At 37.6% G+C, this 27,604-nt stretch overlaps 1 protein-coding gene across 1 annotated transcript in view; it reads right to left on the reverse strand.

Moving 5' to 3' along the window:
- Window positions 1-497: 497 nt before the first annotated feature.
- LOC102413010 (phospholipid-transporting ATPase ABCA3) overlaps window positions 498-27,604 on the reverse strand; it is a 164,275-nt gene continuing 137,168 nt past the window's right edge. Inside the window, exons 18-24 of the mRNA XM_025274601.3 lie at window positions 21,819-21,944; window positions 21,403-21,597; window positions 9,110-9,297; window positions 8,010-8,180; window positions 7,366-7,556; window positions 1,074-1,147; window positions 498-731 (exon numbers count right to left, since the gene is read on the reverse strand). Coding sequence (XP_025130386.3) covers window positions 597-731; window positions 1,074-1,147; window positions 7,366-7,556; window positions 8,010-8,180; window positions 9,110-9,297; window positions 21,403-21,597; window positions 21,819-21,944 — 1,080 coding nt within the window. The 3' untranslated portion in view covers window positions 498-596. The remainder of the gene's footprint in view (window positions 732-1,073; window positions 1,148-7,365; window positions 7,557-8,009; window positions 8,181-9,109; window positions 9,298-21,402; window positions 21,598-21,818; window positions 21,945-27,604) is intronic.

Here is a 27,604-nt window from a genome sequence, read left to right on the forward strand (position 1 = left end):
TTATCTCTAGGGAAACCTGGAAAGCCCCTTAGTGCAAATATCCTTTTACAAATGTAGAATGTTGGCTTGAGTTTTGGAAATATACAATTTACCCCCATAAACTTTGATATTAATTTAAATGGACTCTATTGGCAGAAAATTGGTGTGTCTGTCTGTGTGTGTTTTTATCTATGAAAAAGGTGAGTTTTGTTCCAGACTTTATATTCTTCTTATCTATAAATGAACTGCTAAAATGTAAAACCATTGTTCTCTAGGCTGTACCATTCTGACAGCTCCATCATTTCTGAATGTTTCTTTTCAGATATTCAAAATACTCAGGACAAGGCCCTTGTCCCCACTCTGATAAATGATGTTGTTTCATATTTCTAGGAGAGAAAATAGAAATTTCACTAAATATCTTTAGATTTGCACATGCTGGAATCACAAGCCATTAATGTAAGTCTATGAAGAAGGAACATATTTTTCCTTTGAAGGACTCTTTATTACATAAATATATTTATACCAAGATATACACTCACAGGGATGCCCTTCTCTGTATCCAAGTATAGTAGAGAGTAGTCTAAGGAACGCGTAGGATTACTAGTTGCAAGTAAGTCTCAAGACTCTTTTTTCTCAACTTCTGGGTTCTGACTGCCAGCAAAAGTCAGGAAGACTTGTTCCAGCGTTATCTGACTGATGGAATAGTCTTCTAAATTGAATTCTTCTTTAGCTTCCTCCAAAATACCAAACATCTTTAACAGCAACAACATAAAGTACAGTTACCATTTCAGTCCTCCTTTCCAGCCCACCACCCAGATGAGCCTCTCCTACACTTCCTCCAACTGCTGCCAAGTTAATGGTGGAGGACAAAAGATACAAAAGCAGGTCTCTGTCCCCACTCTCTTGATGGATATAGACAAAAAGTAGGACTTAAAGGTGGAAATCTGACTTAATTAAAATTAATTCCTTGGACCATTGAAAGTAACCTAAAGTCTCTGCTCCTCCTATAGCCCATTTCATAAGACCAAATCCCAAATGCTTTAGTTTTCTCTTAACATATAATAATATTAGAAGGGCATGGTTTCTACATTCACCTTTCCCCAGCTATTGTTCTTGCTGGGAACGTAGTAGTTAATGATCCCTCGATTCTCATCTTTTAATTCACTACCTAAGAAAGAAAAGATAGAATAGATACATAATTTTGCATATTGCTTTTTAAATGTCAAAATACTGATACATCAGCTTAATTATACGTATTACAGAGGCATAAATAGATATGGCTAGTAAAAAAGGGATGTAATTCAAAAGCCTACCTCTTTAGTATACATGATACAGTTAATTTCTTCAGCAGATTTATTCCTAGTGTAGTAGGCTTTGTTTTATGGGTTTTTAGGAATTATTGAGGACAGACTTTCAGGCACAAAATGTTGTCAACTCACATGTCTATAGGATGAAACTTGAGCCTTCTAAAATTCTAATGCTGTAAGATGTAATTCCTAAACACAGGGCTGAGAATATAAATGGGTGGGATTTTCATTCTGGCTTTATGAACATGTATGTACAGCATGTTTCCTGGGGAAGAGAGAAGAGGCTTTCTCGCTATTCTTATGATCCTATGCTAGGTTAAAGAGGAAATCATACATATAAACCACCAAAGTCAGGCTGTATGTTCTTTTTCAAATGAATAAGAATCCTCTGCTGCAAGTTGGGGGAAGAAGTGGTATACTTTCCAGATTTAGAACAAACACATTTGTTTATGCTTATCATTGAATTTTGTAAGTTATTAAAATTTAGAGGAGCCTGGTGGGCTGCCATCTATGGGGTTGCACAGAGTTGGACACGACTGAAGTGACTTAGCAGCAGCAGCAAATTAGATTTAAAATCTCAAAGAGCCAACTATGTTTCCCTAAATAAGGCAACTACTTAAGCTCTAGCAAATCAAATATTTCCTTACTTTTTCCCATTTCTTCTCTATAAACATCTCTCCCCTAATTCCTGTCTGTGGAGACCTCCTAACCACCTTTGGTTTGGTGATGCCCAATTAGAATCAATGTACACTCTGATAAACTCTTGAAAATTTTTGATATGCATCAGATGAGTAGTTCTGACATCAAAGTGAAAGTGAAAAAAGTGAAAATGTCAGTTGCTCAGACATGTCTGATTCTTTGTGACCCCTCGAAATGTAGCCTGCTAGGCTCCGCTATCCATGGAATTCTCCAGGCAAGAATACTGGAATGAATTGCCATTCCCTTCTCTAGGGGATCTTAACACAGGGATCAGTCTGGGTCTCCTGCATTGCAGGCAGATTCTTTACTGTCTGAGCCACCAGGGAAGTAGAGTGGGATCCAAAAGGCTGCCCAATGGCTCTATGAGCAAAGTGCAACCAAATGTAGGTACTCGCTGAGGCTTTCGTTTTCACTACTTTCTCACTGGACCTGAAGGTCCCTCTTGGATATTCGAACTCCTAGCTTTTCTGTCAAGAGCTCTGTAACTTGATTTGAGGTTTTTGTTTTTATCCTTTTTTAACCTAACTGGATATGGAGTTGGACTGGATCTGACTTAAACATCATTAGCTCTCTGTCAACAACCAAACTGGGTTCAGAGTCAGACTGCTGCTACTGCTAAGTTGTGTCAGTCGTGTCCGACTCTGTGCGACCCCATAGACGGCAGCCCACCAGGCTCCACCGTCCCTGGGATTCTCCAGGCAAGAACACTGGAGTGGGGTGCCATTTCCTTCTCCAATTCAGAGTCAGACTAGGTCCAACTTAAACTGGAATGGGTTCAGTGTGAGGCCTCTGGAAAACATTTTCTTAATGAAAAGAAAGAAGAAAATGACTTCCTTCATATTCAGAGAGTTTGGGACTCCAGCTAACTATATGGACAAAATTTATGGGTCCATGTGTTTTTATCCATTCGACTAATGTCTGTCTTTTGACTGGAGAGTTTAATAAACTTTAAATAGGCTTCATCTTTTCCTGGGCTTCATCTGAAGGATAGCTCTTCCAGTTATAGTACTGTTGGTTGACATTTTTTCTTTCAATATTTTGAATATATATTTTCAATTTCTCTCGGCTTGAAAATTTTCCACTGAGAAATCTGCTGATAGGTTAATGGGGTTCCCTTGTTTGACAAATTACTTTTCTCCTTCTTTTTGTCTTTGACTTTTGGCAAATTTATTACAATATGCTTTAGCCCCTTTCTGGTTCAACTATTTGGAGATCTTTGGGCTTCATGAATCTGAAAATCCATATCCCTCCCAAAGTTTGGGAAATTTTCAGCTATTATTTCTTTAAATAGACTTTCAGTCCTTTTTTATTCTCCTTCTGGGATTTCCATAAAATATAAATTGTTTCTGTTATAGTGCCCTGTAAATTTTGTCAGCTTTCTTCATCTTTTAATCACTCTTCATTCTTTTTGCATCTCTGATTGGATAATTTCAAATGACCTATCTCATAGTTCACTAATTCTTTCTTCTGATTGGTTGAATCTGCTGAATTTTTCAGTTTAGTCATTATATTTTCAGTTCTAGGATTTCTGTTTGGGCTTTTTTATGGTGCCTATTTTTTTCTCCTTGTTGTTGTATTTTTCATTTTCTTTTTGCATTGTACAACTAATTTCACTTGGTTGTCTTTCTGTGTGTTCATATAGTTCATTAAACATCTTTAAAAGGATTGTTCTAAATTCCTTGTCAGACAGTCCATAGATCTCCATTCTTTAAGGAGTTTCATTAGTTTCTTTGGGTAGTGTTATATATACCTGACTCTCTGTGGTCCTTGATTCCTTGAGTTTGTATCCACTTTTGATAAGTAGTCTCCTCTTGTAGAGTTTACAGACTCACTTCAGCAGGGACACACCTTCACTCATCAGCTCAGCTAGAGGTTTGGACTGTTTGTGTGGCAGCATCCAGGGGCAGGCAGTCTTGCTAACAGGGTCTTGGCTCCGGCAAGTACACTGCTTGTGATCTGAGGTTGAAGGTCGGTGGATGGGCAGGGCTGCTGACTGATTTCTGTGGCTGAACTGACCTTCCAGCTGAGCTGTTCAAGCATGGCTGCTGGATAGGCTCCCTGGATGGGCAAGACTCATGACTACAGGCTACTACTTCACAGTCTAGTGGTAACATTAACTGAGATCTGTAATCACCTCTGGCCTGTTGAGGTACAGGCCGTGCTGCCTGGCAGGGTAGACCATTCTTTGACTCCATGATTGGGCAAGGCTACATATGGGGTGGACACAATTGCTCTTGGGGGAAGGGTTCATATTGTGCTCCTTGACTGGATGGTGCCAATTTCTGGTCTCTACATTCAGGTGGGGCCACAGACAGGGCTTTATAGTTAGATGAAGCTTCACGTTGTGCTCATGATTATACTGGAAAGTAAACTGCACTCAAAGTTGGGTAGGACTGCAGGCTAGCCTTCACAGTCTAGTAGGCTGTTGGTTGTGCTTCATTGCTGGCTAAGGCTACAGGCTGGGCTACTTTCAAGAGGGCCGCCAGTTATATTCCACAGTTGTATGGGCTCGAGACTGTACTCTGTGGTCAGACAGGGTCACTGTCTGGTCTCTGTCTTCAAGTCAGGCCCTAGGTTATGCTATGAATGGGCAGAGTCACTGACTGGACTTTTTACATAAGCAAATCCATATGCTGTGTTCAGCAATTGAACAAAGGTATAATTTGGGCTCTGCAGGTGGGCAATATCATAGGCTAGATTTCAAGGCCATCCAAGGCCATCATGGTGATGTAAGGCCAGAGGCTATACTTAACAGTTGGGCAAGACTGTTGGTTTGGCTCCTAACCAAGCATGTCTGTAGAATGGGCTCAACAGATGCCCAAATTCACTGGCCAGGCTTCTTGGTCAGGTGAGTTGGAAGCTATACTCAGCAGTTGGGTAGAGCTGTGAATTTGCTTCTCTTCCTAGACAGGGCCATGGAACAGGCTCCATAGCTGATAGGGTTTGTTGGCTGGGGACCCATATCAGGCAGACCTGCCCTTTGAGCTCTTTGGTCAGATAAGGCCAAAGTGCAGCTATAGGTTGGGTTCCATGGTTCTTCCTAAATTCTCTGGCCAGGTTTCCTGGTTGGAGGAAACTAGAGGCTATACTCAGCAGATGGTCAGGGGCTTTGAATCTACTTCTCTAGTCAGCAAGGCTATAGAATAACTCTATCCCTGGTACAGCTAATTGGCTAGGGACTCAAATATGGTAGAAGTACCCTCCAAGCTCTCACACTAGACATGGCCACCAATTCAGCTTTGCAGATGAGCAGAGCCATTGGCCTGGAACTCTACTCCAATGCTGCTGCAAGAAAGAATGTGGTTTTGCTAAGATCTGAGTGCTTAGTGGTTGAAGCACCAGCCCTCTTCTCTGTCTTTACGTAGTCTCCAGTGGTAAAGTCTCACAGGTTCACCCAGTGATCCTTGAGAGTTAAGACCCAAATGGGCCTCCGAAGAAGCATTCTGCAACACTGGGGGACCTGATGAACACCATTGACTCTCTTTTCCAAAGTGGAGAAACTGCAGGTCTAAGGGAGGGTTGTTACAATCAGTGTATAGCTCCTCCTCTTACCCTTCTCATAGCTCTCATGGTTTCTATTGCCCAGGAGGTTGCTTCAACCTTACCTCCAGGTTCTGGGATTTTCATAATGGTGTCTTGTCTATAGATAGTTACTAGTCGGTCTTCTTATGAATATGATCTTTCCAACTGATGTTGGGAATGACCTATGTTGCCATCTTTATATCATTCTCAATATTATAAGTTTGACTCATGCTGTTATATATAGTTATTTCATTCATCTCCCCTTCTGCACAGTGGTAATCTGGTATATGATTATTCCATAACTTATTTTCCATTCAACTGCTGGCAGGTATAATGTGAATATCATTGATTTAAATATTTTGTTTATGTCATGGCACAGGTGGATGCAAATATAATAATGCAAGGAACAGCCACCTTCAGTTGAAAATGTTCCTCAAACCCACATTTCTATTAAAGCTTTTGTGTCCACATCCTCAATTATAGGTTTCTGATGTTTAGTATCTCTTCTTTAAGACTTGTCCTAGAGAAAGTTGTTAGGACAGCACACAGTAAATGAGACTTTCTGTTCACAGCTTTTCTTTTTAGTGATGTAGGCACTATATCTCAGAAATATTTGCTGAATGAATGCATAAATGAGTACTAAACTTCTTAATAGACTATTAATAACAACAACACTGAGGTAGTTCTATTTCCCATACATCTGTTCCCCCAGATCTGCTCTACCTTCTATTTCTTTTTATTTTCTGCTCTCCATTCTTACTGTGTAATCAATCAGACTGTTTTCTATTGCTTGGAAGATAAACTTCCAACTCAGCCTGACACACAATGGGGATATCTGTGATATTTTGCTCAGCATAGCAGAACGGAAACTAAGATGAAAAAGCAGAATTAATTAAAGTCTTACCATGTTTCTTCTTTATATTTAGGAAGGAAAGATAAGAGATAGAAAGAAAGAATTGCTGTCTCTGGCATTGTACCATATAGTCAAAAAAATGCTTAAGGAGAAGAAAGCTTAGTGGTTCTTGTTTGAATTTCAGTTTCATATCCTGACTGGGACAGCAAAAGACCACAGTTATATATTCAGTATGAGGTAAAAAAACCTTAAAACTTTTCATGAGTGATATTATGGAAAGAATTGTGTCATTTCCCATCCCCCACTCCCACCCCCACCAAATTCATTTGCTGAAGCCCTAACCCCAGTTGATTGTGTTTGGTCATATGTCTTTTAAGGAAGTAATTAATGATAAATGAGGTCATAAGGGTGATACGTGGATCCACTGTGACTGATGTCCTTATAAGAAGATTAAGAGACACCAGGCATGGATACACACAGAAAAAAAGCTGTCTGATGACACAGCGAGAGAAGGAGGCCATTTGCGGGCCAGAAAGAGAGCCCTCAGGAGAAACCAGACCTCCTGAAATCTTAATACTGAACTTCCAATCTCAGAACTGTGAGAAAATAAATTTCTGCCATTATGCCAGTCAGTCTGTGGTATCTTATTATAGTGGCCCTAGTGAACTAATACAAGTTATATTTACTAAAAATTGAGAATTATGTTCAAATGTGATTTTAGGTATATAGGTCATATGGACAGCTCTAATGTCACAACTACCTTACTAGTTAATATACACCAAGATATTGGTGAATATTTCTGTTCTTTGTGCAAACTTCTGAGCATAACCAAACATAAAAAGTTTAAAAGAACAAGCATTCCAAAAATAATTCAACATGGAAGGGCAATTAATATCAATAATTCACAAGAAATAGTTACTGGAGATATACAGCATATGGATGGTGAGAACAATAAATATGGTTTAACACATCTATATCAAAGATAACCCAACCAACCAAGTTTACCTGGAAAAGCTGTTTCAACAAAAGTTTTAAAGTCCTCTAATTTGTCCTTATTTTCATCAATATTGATCTTGACTTTTAGGACGTAAACATTGCCAAATTTGTTCTTGAGATGCTGAGGGCTGCCCAGGCACACAAACTTTCCCTTCACCATGATGGCCAGCTTAGTACAAAGAGCATCGCATTCCTCCATACTAGTAGAACAAAACACCAAAATGATGTGAAGCTTTAACAAATCTCTATCAGAAGATATTCTACAGTTCAAATAGCCAGTATTTTGTGACCCTCTTTGAAAAAGGAAGTTTTATCTGCCCCTCATCAACATCATGGCAAATGGAGATATTTTCAAACTCAAAGTCATAAAATAATCTACAGGATATAATGTACAGCACATGGAATATAGCCAATATTTTTACTAACTTTAAATGGAGTATAATCTATAAAAATATTGAATCACTAAGTTGCACACTTGAAACTAATATAATATTGTAAGTCAACTGCACTTAAATTTTTTTAAAAGTACACCAAATCCTCAAATGGAACAGTTCCTGAGCTTCCTGCCCTCTCCTCTCAATGAAAACGCCTTCCCATAGGTCATACCATTATAACTCTTCTAACCCTTTACCAAGCCTCCCAGTGAGCTGCACCTGTGGGATGTTATGATGATTGCTTTGCCACTTTTACGTGTCTGTGTCACTGCATTCCAGAGTAGGCGCCGGGCTACTGGGTCCATACCAGTTGATGGTTCATCCAGGAAGATGACTGAGGGCTTTCCCATGAGGGCAATAGCAGTACTCAGTCTACGTTTGTTTCCTCCACTTCATAGTTAAGGAAGGAGAGAGAAAGCAGAAACAGAGATGGGTATATGTGACAGTAATTTAATACATTAAAAACATATATTTAATGTATATCCATTATTTACAGGAAACAAATTATTTCCAAAATGCTGAGTCATAGGAAACATCCAAGATATTAAAAATGCTGATTGCATGTCATTCAACCAAGGCATTGGGGTTCCCATGTGGTACTAGTGATAAAGAACTGCTTGCCAATGCATGAGATTTAAGAGACATGGGTTTGATCCCTGGGTCAGAAAGATCCCCTGGAGGAGGACATGGCAACCCACTCCAGTATTCTTGCCTGGAGAACCTCATGGACAGAGGAGTCTGGTGGGCTACAGTCCATAGGGTAACAGCGTGTGGGACACGCATGCAGGCAACCAAGGCATCAGATCCAAATGCAAATATATAAATCAAGTCATTTTCATTTGAAATGTAGAAAAGTGACTTTTGTCTACCAGAGTTCCTTTAGATTCCCAGATATATAAACAATATATTTACCAAGCCAATACAAAGAATTTCACATGGTCCTTGAGAGACAAAGAACAACAGAGAATAAGAGAGAGAGATGCTTTCATTTATAATTCATTATAAATTCAATGACTACATTTGTGATTGAACCAGGATTGTGTTTCATCTCTGCAAGGGAAAACTGTGATACTAATTCAGTTCAGTTCAGTCGCTCAGTTGTGTCTGACTCTTTGCGACCCCATGAATCAAGCACGCGTAATTAGGTCTGCTTTATTGCTGATATCCCACTACTGGCAAGGCAGTAGATTATTTCCCAGTCATTGCTTCTGTTTGTCAGTGGAACTCTGGCTAGATTGTGGGCACTGATTCCAAAGATCAGAATCAGCAGAAGGCTCCTCAATATTAGCTGCAATGAGAGCATCAGTATAATATCTCACCTGTAAGTGTAAATATACTTGTCAGCATAGGATTCCAGATTCAGTGCTTCCATTGACTTCTTTACATAATTGTTAATTTTGGTCTCAGGAATCCCCCACAATCTGGCATACATGATCATTATTTCTTGAGCAGTCATGTAATCCAGTAAGGCATCAAATTGTGGGCAATAACCAATTTTTGATCTTACCTAAAATAAAAGAACAACGATGGACATAAGTCAACTACATCTCACTGAGCATATAGTATACACAAATAACATAGAAGACCTGACACTTTCCAGCCCATGCCTCTAAGAAGGTTATAACCCAGAGTTTTAGTAAATAACTTCTTTCCCAGTGATTACAAAGTCATTGCTGTTGTAAGCTATTGTCATGTATTAAAATTAAAACTTTGACAACTCTAAAAAGTAAAAGAGATCTAAATCAATAGTGTGATGTCCAGCGTTGATAACTGGATGGCTATTTTTGAACTTTGGTATCTTATTTTCTCTAATAAATCTTCATTAGTGTAGTCCCATGGGATTTCAGGATTGCATAATCAAAGACTGCCATAGAAGGAGTGCCTGGGCTAGTCTAGGCTCAGTGATATCTGACTTTTTGGTAGTGATGATAAATGGACTATAAGTGGGGTCGGGTCCTCCATCTCTCTGTTATATGCAATATTACTTTGTGAGAATCATCTAAGTTGCAAATGAGCAGAATTGGGATCCTAGCTCTTATTTTAGTCATATATTAGTCATAAAAGAAGTCTGAACATATTATAAAAATTTTATAATATTCAGAGAAAATATCTGACAACATGGAATTAAAGTAAAAATCAATAATAAAACAAATATTTTAGAAACTTCAATATTTTTCATATTTCAAAATGAATTTCTAAGACTGCATCCTTAATTCATGGGCTGAAAAGCTCAATTTATTTTGCAAAATATTTTGAACCTATGGGATATAGGCCACTTTAGACAACAGAGTAACAAATGAGTTTAAATCAATGATTAAATTATTAACATAATAACATAGTTGTGAAAAACAGAGTCAAAGGATTCTGGGAAGATAGCCGAGTAGGGAGCACCAAGAATTTATCTCTGTCTAATAAAATTATTTTGGGACTCTATAGTCTACTGAAAGCTTGTAAATTCCTAGGGGAAGATTTGGACTGTAAATTGTGCTTAATTGCAGTCAGTTTCAGCTGTTAGCATATTAGCGTCTACCATCCTCCACCCCCACACCAAGCCACATTTGTGCATATATTCTTTTTTTAAATTATTATTTTAAAATATAAATTTATTTATTTTAATTGGAGGTTAATTAGTTTACAATATTGTATTGGTTTTGTCATACATCAACATGAATCCACCACGGGTGCACACGTGTTCCCCATCCTGAACCTCCCTTCTTCCTCCTTCCCCGTACCAGCCCTCTGGGTCGTCTCAGTGCATATGTTCTTCAAGCAGCTTTTGCATCGCTAGGGGGAGACAGGATGAGCAAACAAGATTCTGTCCTCCAAATAAAGGGCATCTGCGCTCTAATTGCTTATTGCTGCTTCTGATTGTAGAGGTGCAGACCAACAAGAAAGCATGAACCATCTAAAAATAAATAAATAATCAGGCACTACCCCTAAAAAAAAAAAACACCTGATGTAAATCTACTAGATAGATACTTTAAAGTGACTATCTTAAAGGTGTTCAAGGAATTAAAAAAAGATGTGGAGAAAGTCAAGAAAATTATTTATGGACAAAATGGAAGTATCAATAAAAAGAAACTATAAAGAGAAACTAAAATAAATTTTAGCATTGTTAAGTACAACAACTAATTGAAATGAAAAATTCACTAAAAGCATTCAAAGGCAGATTAGAGTAGGTAGAATAATCAGCAGACAAAGCTATGACAATGGAACATGAAAAAGAAAACAAAAAGCATTAAAGAGCAGTAGATTGAGCCTAAGGTACATTTGAAGCTATTAAGTGGATGAACATACCCACTGTAGGTGTCCTAAAGAAGAGAGTAAGAAAAGGACAGAGAGAATACTTGAATAAATGATACTAACACTTCTCACATTTGAATACAAACATCCAAGAAGATCAATGAAATTCAAAAGAGATGAATTCAAAGAGAACCACACCAAGACACATTAAAATCAAGCTTTCCAAAACCATAGACAAAAAAAGAATCATGAAATCTGTAAAAGAAATGAGACCAATCATATACACAGTATCCTCAATAAGATCATGAAATTTTGGAGGTCAGAAGGCAGTGGGCCAAATATACTCAAAGTGCTTTAAAAAAAAAATTGTCAACAGAAATCCTATATCTGGCAAAACTACCTTTCAAAAGTAAGGGGAAAATTAAGGCATTCACAGATTAATAAAGACTGAGGGAATTTGTTACTGTTAGATCTGCTCTCCAAGAAACGGTACAGGGAGTTTTGCAGGGTAAAATTAAAGGACACCAAGTCACTGCAGATAGTGACTGCAGCCATGAAATTAAAAGATGCTTACTTCTTGGAAGGAAAGTTATGACCAACCTAGACAGCATATTCAAAAGCAGAGACATTACTTTGCCAACAAAGGTCCGTCTACTCAAGGCTACAGTATTTCCTGTGGTCATGTATGGATGGGAGAGTTGGACTGTGAAGAAGGCTGAGCTCTGAAGAATTGATGCTTTTGAACTGTGATGTTGGAGAAGACTCTTGAGAGTCCCTTGGACTGCAAGGAGATCCAACCAGTCCATTCTGAAGGAGATCAGCCCTGGGATTTCTTTGGAAGGAATGATGCTAAAGCTGAAACTCCAGTACTTTGGCCACCTCATGCGAAGAGTTGACTCATTGGAAAAGACTCTGATGCTGGGAGGAATTGGGGGCAGGAGGAGAAGGGGACGACAGAGGATGAGATGGCTGGATGGCATCACTGACTCGATGGATGTGAGTCTGAGTGAACTCTGAGAGTTGGTGATGGACAGGGAGGCCTGGCATGCTGCGATTCATGGGGTCACAAAGAGTCAGACACAACTGAGCGACTGAACTGAACTGAACTAAAGGTGTAACTCAAGGTAATATGAAAGAATAAATATTTAAATTAAGGTAAATATATGAGCAATTACTATTAATAAGAGCTAATATAACACAAATTTATAACTCATTTTTTTCTACTTGATTTGAGATCAATATATATTTAAATTACTAGTATAATAATAATTATAACTGCAATTACAAAATTTTGTTTTGTAAATTCACATTTTATTTTCTACATATCATTATAAAAGACTCTGGGTTGGAATGATCCCCTGGAGAAGGGCATGGCAACCCACTCCAGAATTCTTGCCTGGGCAATTCCATGGATAGAGAAGCCTGCTGGGCTACAGTCCATGGGGTCTCAAAGAGTCAGACACAACTGAAGCAACTTAGCATGCACACACATGAAAGACTAATTCATTGTTCACACAATGTATAAAGATATAATTTTGTGACATCAGCAAAAAATGGGTAGAGCTAGAACTATAAAGAAGCAAAATAATTGTTATTGAAGTTATGCTGCTATAAATACAATTAGTGTTATAACTTTAGATGTTAAATATAATCAACATAGTAACCACAATGAAAAATAGCTATAGAATATGCATAAAAGGATATAAGAAAGGAATTTAAATATGTTACTACAAAAAATAAGTGACTTAACACAAGAGAACATAATGTAGGAAGTGAAGAACAAAAAAGCAATAAGGCATATAGAAAACTAACAGCAAAATGGCAGAAATAAGTCATGTCTTACCAATAATTACTTAAATGTATAAATTAAACTTTCCAATCCAAAGGCAGAGATTGGCAGAATGGTTAAAAATCACGGTCTAATTATATGTTATTTTGTTATAAGAGACTCACTTTAAATCCAGGACACAAATACAATGAGAGTGAAAGGATGGGAAAAAGACATTCCATGCAAATAGTCACCAAAATGTGGTGACCCAAGAAAGAGTGGATAAAACCAAGGAGGGTCTTGGAATACAGGAATGGAAAAACCAGACCCTTATCATCCTTCCCTCCCCCATGTTGTAACTGTTAGTGGATTTCAAATCCTCCTGACCACTATAACCTGTCTCCCCTCCTACCCCATAGGGAGAAGGTATATTTGCCTTACTCTTCTCTCCACCCGGTATATGTGCTTCATCCAATCAGCAAATGACCCACAACCCCTATCCCATTCCTTGTACCTTGGGTATAAAAGTGGACTAAATACCCCTGTTCAATGTTGGTTCTCCCTTGGGCTGGCCCACTGTTCTAACACTGTCTCTCTATCTAATAAACTTTATTTCCTTCTCATTCTGTCTCATGTCTGGAAATTCTTTTCCAACCTGCACACAGAACATGACACAAAATAGCAGGGTAGTTATGCTTGTATCAGACAAAAGAGACTTAAAATATTAAAAAGATTACAAAATACAAAGGACATGATATACTTATAAGGGTTTCAGTGCAGCAAAAAATGTAATAATTATAAATAGCTATCACCTAACAATAGACCATAAAATATATTAAAAGCAAAACTGACAAAATTGAAGGGAGAAATAAACAGTTCTATAATAATAGTGGAATACTTCAGTATTGCATTCATTAATGGATAGAATGATGAAGTGGAACATAAGAAATAGAGGATATTAAAACACCACCAGTCAACTATATTTAACAGACATATACGGAACACTCTAAATTTAACAGATTTACAGACATATACATAGATACTGTTACAGACATTCACTGGCAAATACTACTGAGCATTTAAGGAAGAACAAGTATCAGCCCTCCCAAACTCTTCTAAAAATTGAAGAGAAAGGAACACTTTCTAATTCTTTCTATAAGATTAGCATTATCTTGATACTAAAACTAGGAAAAATGATATAATAGAAAAAAAAACTACACACCTTATGAACTTTGACATAAAATTTTTTAACAAAAGAATAGTGAACCAGTTTACCAGCATATTAAAAGGATTGTATACCATGCTAGTAAAGTTATGCTCAAAATTCTCCAAGCCAGGCTTCAGCATACGTGAACTGTGAACTGCCAGATGTTCAAGCTGGTTTTAGAAAAGGCAGAGGAACCAGAGATCAAATTGCCAACATCTGCTGGATCATTGAAAAAGCAAGAGAATTCCAGAAAAGCATCTATTTCTGTTTTATTGACTATGCCAAAGCCTTTGACTGTGTGGATTACAATAAACTGTGGAAAATTCTGAAAGAGATGGGAATACCAGATCACCTGACCTGCCTCTTGAGAAACCTATATGCAGGTCAGGAAGCAACAGTTACAACTGGACATGGAGCAACAGACTGGTTCCAAAAGGAAAAGGAGTACGTCAAGGCTGTATATTGTCACCCTGCTTATGTAACTTCTATGCAGAGTACATCATGAGAAACGCTGGGCTGGAAGAAGCACAAGCTGGAATCAAGATTGCTGGGAGAAATATCAATAACCTCAGATATGCAGATGACACCACCCTTATGGCAGAAAGTGAAGAGGGACTAAAGAGCCTCTTGATGAAAGTGAAAGAGGAGAGTGAAAAAGTTGGCTAAAAGCTCAACATTCAGAAAACTAAGATCATGGCATCTAGTCCCATCACTTCATGGGAAATAGATGGGGAAACAGTGGAAACAGTGGCATACTTTATTTTTGGGGGCTCAAAAATCACTGTAGATGGTGATTGCAGACATGAAATTAAAAGACACTTACTCCTTGGAAGGAAAGTTATGACCAACCTAGATAGCATATTCAAAAGCAGAGACATTACTTTGCCAACGAAGGTCCATCTAGTCAAGGCTATGGTTTTTCCTGTGGTCATATATGTATGTGAGAGGTGGACTGTGAAGAAAGCTGAGCGCTGAAGAATTGATGCTTTTGAACTGTGGTGTTGGAGAAGACTCTTGAGGCTCCCTTGGACTGCAAGGAGGTCCAACCAGTCCATCCTAAAGCAGATCTGTCCTGAGTGTTGGAAGGACTGATGCTAAAGCTGAAACTCCAATACTTTGGCCACTTCATGTGAAGAGTTGACTCATTGGAAAAGACCCTAATGCTGGAAGGGATTGAGGGCAGGAGGAGAAGGGGATGACAGAGGATGAGATGGCTGGATGGCATCACCGACTCGATGGACATGAGTTTGAGTGAACTCCGGGAGTTGGTGATGGACAGGGAGGCCTGGCGTGCTGCGATTCATGGGGTCACAAAGAGTCAGACACAACTGAGCGACTGAACTGAACTGATGATGTTCTACACAGCAAGATTATCATTTAGCATAGAAGTAAAGAAAACTTCTCAGAGAAGCAAAAACTAAAAGAATTCATCAATACTAAACCTACACTAGAAGAATGCTGAAAGGTTTTCTCTAAATGGAAGAGAAAAATCTATAGAAAAAGGAAAATTCCACTAGGAAAGGCACAAACAAAATATAAATTAAAGATACTTAAATAAGCTAATACAGAGATTAAAAGATACCTGGAATAATGGGCAAATTTGGCCTTGGAGTACAAAATGAAGTAGGGCAAAGGCTAACAGAGTTTTGCCAAGAGAACACACTGATTATAGCAAATATTTTCTTCCAACAATATGAGACAGTTCTACACATTGGTATCAGCAGATGGTCAGTACCAAAATCAGACTGATTATATTCTTTGAAGCTGAAGATGGAGAAGCTTTATACAGTCAGCAAAACAAGACCTGGACCTGACTGTGTCTCAGAACATCTGTTCCTTATTGAACAATTCAGTCTTATTGAAGAAAGTAGGGAAAACCAATAGACCATTCATGTATGATCTAAATCAAATCCCTTATGTTTATACAACGGAGGTGACAAAGAGATTCAAGGGACTAGATCTGGTAGATAGAATACCTGGAGAACTATGGATGGAGGTTCATAACACTGTACAGGACATGGTTACCAAAATCATCCTCAAGAAATAGAAAGGCAAGAAGACAAAGTGATATATAAGGAGGTCTTACAAATAGCTGAAAAAAGAAGCAAAGAGAAAGGCAAAGGAGAAAGAAAAAGATATATCCAATTGAATGCAGAGTTCCAAAGAATAGCAAGCAGAGATAAGAAAGGTTTCTTTTTTTTTAATATGAATTTATTTATTTTAATTTGAGGCTAATTATTTTACAATATTATTGTGGTTTTGCCATACATTGACATGAATCCACCATGGGTGTACATGTGTTCCCCATTCTGAACCCCCCTCCCACCTCCCTCCTCATCCCATCCCACTGGGTCATCCCAGTGCACCAGCCCCGAGCACCCTGTCTCATGCATCGAACCTGGACTGGCAATTCATTTCACATATGATAATATACATGTTTCAATGCCATTCTCCCAAATTATCCCACCCTCGCCCTCTCCCACAGAGTCCAAAAGACTGTTCTATACATCTGTGTCTCTTTTGCTGTCTGGCATACAGGGTTATTGTTACCATCTTTCTAAATTCCATATATATGCGTTAGTATAATGTACTGGTGTTTTTCTTTCTGGCTTACTTCACTCTGTGTAATAGGATCCAGTTTCATCCTCATTAGAACTGATTCAAATGTATTCTTTTTGATGGCTGAGTAATGTTCCATTGTGTATATGTACCACAGCTGTCTTATCCATTCATCTGCTGATGGACATCTAGGTTGCTTCCATGTCCTGGCTAATATAAACAGTGTTGTGACTATTCATTGGAAGGACTGATGCTGAAGCTGAAACTCCAATACTTTGGCCATCTGATGCAAAGAATTGACTCATTGGAAAAGACCCTGATGCTGGGAAAGATTGAAGGCAGGAGGAGATGGGGATGACGGAGGATGAGATGGTTGGATGGCATCACAGACTTGATGGAAATGAGTTTGAGCAAGCTCTGGGACTTGGTGATGGACAGGGAAGCCTGTCATGTTTGCAGTCCATGGGGTCGCAAAGAGTTGAACATTAGTGAGCAACTGAACTGAATGAACTGAACTGAATGGAATACCTGTATTTCCAAATGATGGGACTGAAAAAAGTTCATATTCAAAATATTAAACTGAATACAAAAAATAAACAACCCAAACAAAAAATGGGCAGAAGACTTGAGTAGACATTTCTCCAAAGAAGACATAGAGATGGTCACAGACACATGAAAAGATACTCAACATCAATAAATATTATAGAAATTCAAACTAAAACAACAATAAGTTATCACCTCACACTTGTCAGAATGGCCAACATCAAAAAGTCTACAAATAACAAATGTTGGTGAAGATGTGAAGAAGGGGAATCCTTGTACATTGTTAGTGGAGATGTAAATTGGTGCAGCCAGTGTGGAAAATTAAAAAGAATTACCATATGATCCAGCAAATCCACTCCTGGGAATATGTTCAGAAAAAAATTAAAATTCTAATTCAAAAAGATATGTGCACGCCAATATTCATAGCAGCACTAATTACAATAGCCAAGATATTGAAGCAACCCAAATACACATTCTCTCTCACACACACACAATGGAATATTGCTCTTCCATTTGCAGCAATGTGGATGAACATTGATAAGATTATGATTAGTGAAACAAGTGAGACAGAGAATGACAAATACTATATGATATCCCTAATATGAGGAATCTAAAAAGTAATGTCAATCAATGTATGTAAAAAACAGAAACATACTTACTTATGTAGAAGACAAACTGTGGGTTTCCCTGGTAGCTCAGCTGGTAAAGAATATGCCTGCAATGCAGGAGACTCTGGTTTGATTCCTGGGTTGGGAAGATCCCCTGGAGCAGGGATAGGCTACCCACTCCAGTATTTGTGGGAACCATGTTTTACTGCTTTCTCAGAAATGTCTCCTAGAATTTAATTTTACTCATTCCCTTTTCCTTGCTTGCTCTTCCCACTCCCCCAACCACGACACCCTGTCCTAAAGTTAGAGGTTCTGGCTGACAGATCAGCTTTAGTTAGATGCTGTTCTGCACACAGAACAACACTCTTATCTTTAAAGACTTTTCTTTACAGATCTCATGTGATTAATTCCAGACCTTCAGGAGGAAGTCTTCTTAATCCCTGAGTTCCCATCTCTGTCTTGCTTTACTGCTCTTAGTTAAAGATTACAAGATAAGTTACCAATAAAATATGTGCTCAGCATGTTCTCAGGGAGTTGCTTCTCTGAGAACTCTCCCTGTGCTGTCTCTCATAATCCTGTGTGTTTGTAAGAATTATTCAGTGTGAAATTGCCACAAGTATTCTTGACCTTCCCTGGTGGCTCAGATAGTAAAGAATCTGCCCACAATGTGGGAGACCTGGGTTCGATTCCTGGGTTGGGAAGATCCCCTGGAGGAGGGCATAGTAACTCACTCCAGTATTCTTGCCTGGAGAATCCCCATAGACAGAGAAGCCTGGCAACTAGTAGTTACCAAATGGGAGGGAGAAATCGGCAGGGGGAAATTAGGGATGTGAAATTAAGAGATACAAACTACTACTTATAAAATAATAAGCAACAAGGATATATTGTACAGCACAGAAAACTATAACCATTTTCTTGTAATAACTTTTAATGGAATATAATCTGTCAAAATACTGAATCATTATGCTGTGCACCTAAAACTAATATAATATTGAAAATCAACTGTACTTCAATGAAATGATCAAAGACCTACATTTCAGACCTGAAACTATAGAATAAAACATAGATCAGATGTTTCACAATATTTGGCAACAATTTCTTGGACATTACACCAATTGCTCAGTAAATAAAAGAAAAAAGAGACACATTGGATTTTATAAAAAATTTTTAAAATTATGTACATATAATTACACTATCAACTAAGTTAAAAGGCAACCCACTGAATGGAAAAAATATTTGAAAGTCATCTATCTGATTAGGTATTAATACCCAGGTTTTATAGAAAATATTTGACATTCAATAAGAACAACTTTTTCCAAAAACTGGCAAGGACTTGAATAAACATTTCTTTAAAGACTATATGTAATTGGACATTAAGTATATAAAAATGCTGACTATCAGTGATCATTAGAGAAATATAAATTGATACTACAATGAGAAACCATTTCACATCCATCAGGATAGCAACTATTAAAAGAAGGAGAAAATAATAGCTGTTATCTAGAATGTATAGAAAATTGAACCCTGAGCCATGTTGGTGAGAACGTAATATGGTATAGCTAAAAACTACGGAAGACTTTATGGCAATCCAAAAAATAAAAATAAAAGCAGAATTAATATGCACAGCATTTTCACATACATACGGCACAAAATACTACTACAGTGAATTCAACATGGCAATAAAAGTATTGTACACCAAGATCAAGTGGGATTTATATCTGGGATGCAAGAATAATTCAACAAACACACAAAAAAAGTGACGCATCAAGTTAATGAAAGGTTAAAAATCACATGATCTTTTCAAAAAATGCTGAAAAATCATTTGATAAATTCAGCATCCTTTCATGATAAGTAAAAACTCTGAAAACTTTAGTACAGAAGGAACATATTTCAACATAATAAAGCCTATATGTAACAAGCTCAAAGTTAACATTACACTCAGCAGTGAAAAACTGCAAGCTTTTCATTTAAGATCAGGTATAAGACACAGGTGCCTATTCTCAGCACTCCTATTCAACGTAATATTGGAAGTCCTAGTCAGAACAATAATCAAGACAAAGATATAGAAGACATCCCACTACTAGGCATATACCCTGAGGAAACTGGAATTGAAAAAGATACATGTGTCCCAATATTCATTGCAGCACTATTTACAATAGTTAGGATATGGAAGCAACCTAGATGTCCATCGGCATATGAATGGATAAAGAAGTTGTGGTACATATAACCAATAGAATATTATTCAGCTACAAAAAGGAACACATTTAAGTCAGTTTTAATGAGATGGATAAACCTGGAGCCTATTATACAGAATGAAGTAAGTAAGAAAGAGAAAGATAAATATCGTGTATTAATACACACATATATATGGAATATAGAAAGATGGCACCGTCAATCCTAAATGCAGGGCAGCAAAAGAGACACAGATATAAAAAACGGACTTTGGACTGTGGGATGAGTTGGACATGACTGAGTGATTGAAGTGAACTGATGTCTTCATTTTAGTCAATTTATACCCTTGAATCTACAGTAAGTTTCTTGTAAATGGCACATAGTTGGATCTTTGATATTGATCTATTTAGCCCTTCTGTTTCTTTGTTATTTTCTGAGTATAATGAATTTAATCCATTTAGATTTATTGATAGGGAAGGATTTACTATTGTCATTTTTAAGTGTTTTATTTAATTTTATAGTTTTTTTGTTCCTCTTTTTCTTTCTTGCTGTCTTCCTTTTAGTTTTGTTTTCTCTCTTTTTTTTTTTGATAGATTTTGAGTCATTTCTCCTTTAATGAGTAAAACATCTAAAGATGTTTCTTTGTAGTTACCAAGAGGCTTTTTAAAGCTAATATCAACTTAAGTTTATTTGCATGCAATAGCACTCCACTTCTACCTCTGATCTCTCCAGCCTTGCCAGGGATTCTTAGATCCTCTTAAACTTCTGTGCTTGTCTAAACCATTGTGTGTGTTAGTGGCCTTAGGAGATTAAGGTGTGACAAGTCTGACAGTGCCCCGAAGGCTGAGAAAATGATCACTTGCCCATTCAGCCTCCTGGAGGACTACTAGCTCTTATGCACTTGTTGAAACTGCCTTTTCGCTTTCTACATTCCAGGGGGGTTCATGAATGCCACATCCTGTTTGCCCTCAGAGCTAGGTGGTTTGAGAAACAGTCTTTTGGATGGTAGACAAAAAGTTGAGGAGCTAAATGCGTGAAGCTGGGAGTTGGGAGTTCCATTCTGATTGTAATGCACTATTTTGTGGGTGGGTTTTATGGTGCAAGTATGTCTCAGCTTATCCTACCCATCTTGATGTGGATATTTTCTCAGTTGTGTGATATGTAGGAGTCTTTCAACTAGTTCTGGATTCATCTCAGAGGGAATGGATCCCTGTTTAACTGTTTATTTGGTGCATCCAAGGAGGGAAAGTCAAGGGTCTCCTATTTTACCATCTTGCTCTCCAATAGTTTTAAAGAAAATTAAAGACACTTTTAGATTTTCATGGTAAGGCTGCTCTAATTGCCTCACCATCTCTGACCAAAATTCTCATTTCTCTCTAGAATCCATGGGTTAAGTCAACAGTAGCGATATCAATGCCTACTATGATTCATGTCTATCATTTCCCACAAGTTGCTTCTGACCTTCACCCACAAATCATGTTTCTCACACCTCAGACAGTAATGATGTTTTACCTTTAGGATATTTTTGGTGATGCTGAGGCGCTCAACGAACACATCCCCAGAGGAAGCAACCTCCTCTCCAGTCAAAATTTCGAAGGTAGTGGTTTTCCCAGCTCCGTTTAATCCAAGCAACCCAAAGCACTCCTGCTTTTGGATTGCAACAGAGATATTTCTCACAGCTAAAACGACTGGTTTTGAAAAATACACCTTAAAAAATACAGAAAACATAATATAGTAAAGAATACTTACAGGTCATATACAAACAATACTTTAGACTCCCATGGACCACCTCAGGTAGCTTCACAAGAGTTCTTCTATTCTCTTGAGAACACACACATATTCAAAGAACCACAGTAAGCCCTTGGCATTAATGACATACTCTTTAACGGAAATTAAACCATCATAAGTTGTTCATTGAATAATATTACCTTTATGAGTTCCTTAATAAGCACTATAGAATTCAGTGACTCCTGAGGGTTCTCCAGGATTCTATTTCTTTCATTTTGTACATCTTCATCTTCAGATTCCCCAGATAATTCCTTGGACACTCTATCCTATATTTTAAAAATAAGACCATAGATATAGATATGGATGCACTCTAGACATCTGTTCTACACTGGTTGGCTGCAGGAAGGCTAAACTGGGATAATCTTAAAAATGTCAAAACAGAAGTTTTGAGTCATTTCCAAATGACTTCCTGCACATCAACTCAGCTCTTACATATTTCCTACATACAAAGTTTAAAACCTATACCATGAGCAAGTAGCATGTTCTTAACAAAATGGGCACTTCACAAAAAACTGCAATCACAAGAAAACTGTTAATTATAACTAAAAGTTATTTTTAAATAATTTATTTTTTATTTTTATTAAATATAAAGTTATTTTTAATAATAAATGTATACTTTATAAGATATCAGAAGAGTTGAGAGTAGGGAAAGAGTAACACTTTTCTTTCAGAGAAGAAGAGTGGGATCCGAGGACAGACTCATGTAAGAAATGTTTAAGATGAATCTAAATGAAATAGGAGCTCATCAGGCAACTTATGACGGGAAAGAAAGAATAGGTAAGACATCCCACAGAGTGAAAAGAATATGAAAGAATACTCTATGACTTGCATGTCATTCTTTTTATTTTGAAAGAATTTAGATGTACAGAAGAGCTATAAAAACAGGACAGCTCTAGTATACATTTTAACTTTGCTTAATGACATCATATAGTAATGATACATTGATCAAAACTAGGAAATTAACATTGGTTCAGTTCTATTAACTACAGATCTTACTGACATTAAGTGCAAAATATTTTGAATGCTTTAACACTATTTTTAGTATAAGCTATTCATTTAAGCATAATATATATCTTTGTTGCTGCTATTCAGTTACTAAGTCATGTTCAACATTTTGTGACTGTCCTTCAATATTTCACTTAGTTTGCTCAAATTCATGTCCATTGAGTTAGTGATTCCATCCAACTACTTCATCTTCTATTGCCTGCTTCCCCTCCTGACTTTAATATTTCCCAGCATGGGGGTGTTTTCCAATGAATTGGCTCTTCACATCAGGTGGCCAAAGTTTGGAGCTTCAGCTTCAGCATTGGTTCTTCCAGTGAGTTTTCAGGATTGATTTCTTTAGGATTAACTGGTTTGATCTCCTTGCTGTCCAAGGGACCTTCAAGTGTCTTCTCCAGCACCACAGTTCAAAAGCATCAGTTCTCTGGTTCTCAGCTTTCCTTTCTTTATGGTTCAGCTTTCATTTCTGCACATGACTACTGGAAAAACTGTAACCTTGACTACATGGACCTTTATAGGCAAAGTGATGTCTCTGCTTTTTAATATGCTGTCTAGGTTTGTCATAGCTTTTCTTTCAAGAGCAAGTGTCTTTTCATTTCATGGCTGCATTCAGTTTGCAGTGATTTTGGAGACTAAGAAAATAAAGTCTGCCACTGTTTCCATTGTTTCCCCATCCATTTGCCATGAAGTGATGGGAACAGATGCCATGATATCAGTTTTTTTTTTTTAAACTTTGCAATATTGTATTGGTTTTGCCAAATATCGAAATGAATCTGCCACAGGTATACAAGTGTTCCCCATCCTGAACCCTCCTCCCTCCTCCCTCCCCATACCATCCCTCTGGGTCATCCCAGTGCACCAGGCCCAAGCATCCAGTATCATGCATCAAACCTGGACTGGCGACTCATTCCATATATGATATTATATGTATTTCAATGCCATTCTCTCAAATCATCCCACCCTCTCCCTCTCCCACAGAGTCCAAAAGACTGTTCTATACATCAATGTCTCTTTTACTGTCTGGCATACAGGGTTATTGTTACCATCTTTCTAAATTCCATATATATGCGTTAGTATAATGTATTGGTGTTTTTCTTTCTGGCTTACTTCACTCTGTATAATAGGCTCCAGTTTCATCCACCTCATTAGAACTGATTCAAATGTATTCTTTTTAATGGCTGAGTAATACTCCATTGTGTATATGTACCACAGCTTTCTTATCCATTCATCTGCTGATGGACATCTAGGTTGCTTCCATGTCCTGGCTATTATAAACAGTGCTGCGATGAACACTGGGGTACACGTGTCTCTTTCCCTTCTGGTTTCCTCAGTGTGTATGCCCAGCAGTGGGATTGTTGGATCATAAGGCAGTTCTATTTCCAGTTTTTTAAGGAATCTCCACACTGTTCTCCATAGTGGCTGTACTAGTTTGCATTCCCACCAACAGTGTAAGAGGGTTCCCTTTTCTCCACACCCTCTCCAGCATTTATTGCTTGTAGACTTGGATCGCAGCCATTCTGACTGGCATGAAATGGTACCTCATAGTGGTTTTGATTTGCATTTCTCTGATAATGAGTGATGTTGAGCATCTTTTCATGTGTTTGTTAGCCATCTGTATGTCTTCTTTGGAGAAATGTCTATTTAGTTCTTTGGCCCATTTTTGATTGGGTCATTTATTTTTCTGGAGTTGAGCTGTAGGAGTTGCTTGTATATTTTTGAGATTAATTCTTTGTCAGTTGCTTCATTTGCTATTATTTTCTCCCATTCTGAAGGCTGTCTTTTCACCTTGCTTATAGTTTCCTTTGTTGTGCAGAAGTTTTTAAGGTTAATTAGGTCCCATTTGTTTATTTTTGCTTTTATTTCCAATATTCTGGGAGGTGGGTCATAGGGGATCCTGCTGTGATGTATGTTGGAGAGTGTTTTGCCTATGTTCTCCTCTAGGAGTTTTATAGTTTCTGGTCTTATGTTTAGATCTTTAATCCATTTTGAGTTTATTTTTGTGTATGGTGTTAGAAAGTGCTCTAGTTTCATTCTTTTACAAGTGGTTGCCCAGTTTTCCCAGCACCACTTGTTAAAGAGATTGTTTTTAATCCATTGTACATTCTTGCCTCCTTTGTCAAAGATAAGGTGTCCATATGTGCATGGATTTATCTCTGGGCTTTCTATTTTGTTCCATTGATCTATATTTCTGTCTTTGTGCCAGTACCATACTGTCTTGATGACTGTGGCTTTGTAGTAGAGCCTGAAGTCAGGTAGGTTGATTCCTCCAGTTCCATTCTTCTTTCTCAAGATAGCTTTGGCTATTCAAGATTTTTTGTATTTCCATACAAATTGTGAAATTATTTGTTTTAGCTCTGTGAAGAATACCGTTGGTAGCTTGATAGGGATTGCATTGAATCTATAAATTGCTTTGGGTAGTATACTCATTTTCACTATATTGATTCTTCCAATCCATGAACATGGTATATTTCTCCATCTATTAGTGTCCTCTTTGATTTCTTTCACCAGTGTTTTATAGTTTTCTATATATATAGGTCTTTAGTTTCTTTAGGTAGATATATTCCTAAGTATTTTATTCTTTCCATTGCCGATATCAGTTTTTTGAATGTTGAGATTTAAGCCAGATTTTAATGTTAAAATGAATTAGTTCCTCTTTGCTTTCTGCCATTAGAATGGTATCATTTGCATATCTGAGGTTGTTGATGTTTCTGCTGGCCATCTTGATTCCAGCTTGTGATTCTAGCCTGATATTTCACATAATGTGCTCTGAATATAAGCTAAATAAGCAGGGTGACAATATACAGCCTTGATGTACTCCTTTCTTAATGTTGAACCAGTCCATTTTTCCATGTCTTGTTCTAACCATGCTTCTTGACCTGCATACAGGTTTCTCAGGAGGCAGGTAAGGTGGTCTGGTATTCTCATCTCTTTAAGTATTTTCCATAGTTTGTTGTGATTCACATAGTCAAAGGCTTTAGCATAGTCAGTGAAGCAGAATTAGATGTTTTTCAGGAATTCTCTTGCTTTTTCTATGATCAAGTGGATGTTGGCTATTTGGTCTCTGGTTCTTCTGCCTTTTTCTAAATTCAACTTCCACATCTAGAAGTTCTCGGCTAAAATAGTGTTGAAGCCTAGTTTGAATTATTTTGAGCATTACCTTAATAGCATGTGAAATTAGTGCACTTGTGTGATAGTTTGAACATTCTTTGGCATTTCCCTTATTTGGAGTTGGAATGAAAATTGACCTTTTTCAGTCGTCAGAGTGTTTCAAATTTGCTGACATATTGCTGAAACTTTAAGAGTGTCATCTTTTAGGAATTAAAATAGCTCAGCTGGAATTCCATTACCTCCATTAGCTTGGTTCCTAGTAATTCTTCCTAGGGCCAATTGACTTCACACTCTAGGAAATCTGACTCTAAGTGAGTGATCACATCATAGTTGTTATGTGGGTCATGAAGACCTATTTTGTACAGTTCTTCAGTGTATTCTTGCAATCTCTTCTTAATCTCTTCTACTTCTGTTAGGTCCTTACTGTTTCCATCATAATGTATTGTGCCAATCTTTACATGAAATAGTCCCTTGGTATCTCTAATTTTCTTGAAGAGCTCTCTAGTCTTTCCCATTCAATTGTTTTCCTTTATTTCATTACATTATTTACTTAAGCAGGCTTTCTTATCTCTCCTTGCTATTCTTTGGAACTCTGCATTCAGTTGGTATATCTTTCCCTTTCTCCTTTGCCTTTCACTTCACTTCTTTTCTCAGCTATTTGTAAGGCCTCTTCATGCAATCACTTTGTCTTCTTGCATTTCTTTTTCTTGGGGTTGATTTTGGTCATTATGTCCTGTACAATGTTAGGAACCCCTGACCATAGTTCTTCAGGCACTCTATCAGACATAATCCTTTGGATCTATTTGTTTCTTACACTGTATAATTGTAAGGGATTTGGTTTAGGTCATACTTGAAGGGCCTAGTGGTTTTCCTTACTTTCTTCAAGTGTGAGTTTTGCAATATAGAGTTCATGAGCTGAGCCACAGTCAGCTCCCAGTCTTGTTTTTGCTGACTGTATAGAGGTTTTCTATCTTCAGCTGCAAAAATATAATCAATCTGATTTCAGTATTGACCATATGGGTGATGTCCATGTGTACTCATCTCTTGTGCTGTTGAAAGAGTGTTTGCTATGACCAGTATGCGCTCTTGGCAAAACTCTGATAGCCTTTGCCCTGCTTCATTTTGTACTCCAAGGCCAAATTTGCCTGCCTGTTATTCCATGTATCTCCTGACTTCCTACTTTTGCATTCCAATCCCCTATGATGACAGAGACATCCTTTTTGGTCTTAGTTCTATCACATATTGTAGGTCTTCATAGAACTGTTTGACTTCACCTTTATCAGTGCTATTTGTTGGGACATAGACTTGGATTACTGTGAATCTGAATGATTTGTCTTGAAAATGAACAAGGATCATTCTGTCATTTTTTAGATTGCAGCCAAGTACTGCATTTCAGACTCTTTTGTTGACTCAAGGCTACTCCATTTCTTCTAAGGGATTCTTGTTCACAATAGTAGATATAATGGTCATCTGAATTAAATTCACCCATTCCCACCCATTTTATTTCACTGATTCCTAAAAATGTTGATGTTCACTCTTGCCAACACCTGTTTGACCATTTTCAATTTACCTTGATTCATGGACCTAACATTTCAGATTCCTACACAATATTGTTCTTACAGCACTGGACTTTACTTTTACCACCAGACACATCCACAACTAGGGGTTGTTTCTGCTTTGGCTCAGCCTCTTCATTCTTTTTGGAGCTATTTCTCTACTCTTCTCCAGTAGCATATTGGACTTCTGCTGATCTGGGGGGCTCATCTTGCAGTTTTACATCTTTCTGCCCCTTCATACTGTTCATGGGATTCTCAAG

The sequence above is a fragment of the Bubalus bubalis genome, chromosome 24 (assembly GCF_019923935.1).
Source record: "Bubalus bubalis isolate 160015118507 breed Murrah chromosome 24, NDDB_SH_1, whole genome shotgun sequence".
Taxonomy (NCBI): Eukaryota; Metazoa; Chordata; class Mammalia; order Artiodactyla; family Bovidae; genus Bubalus; species Bubalus bubalis.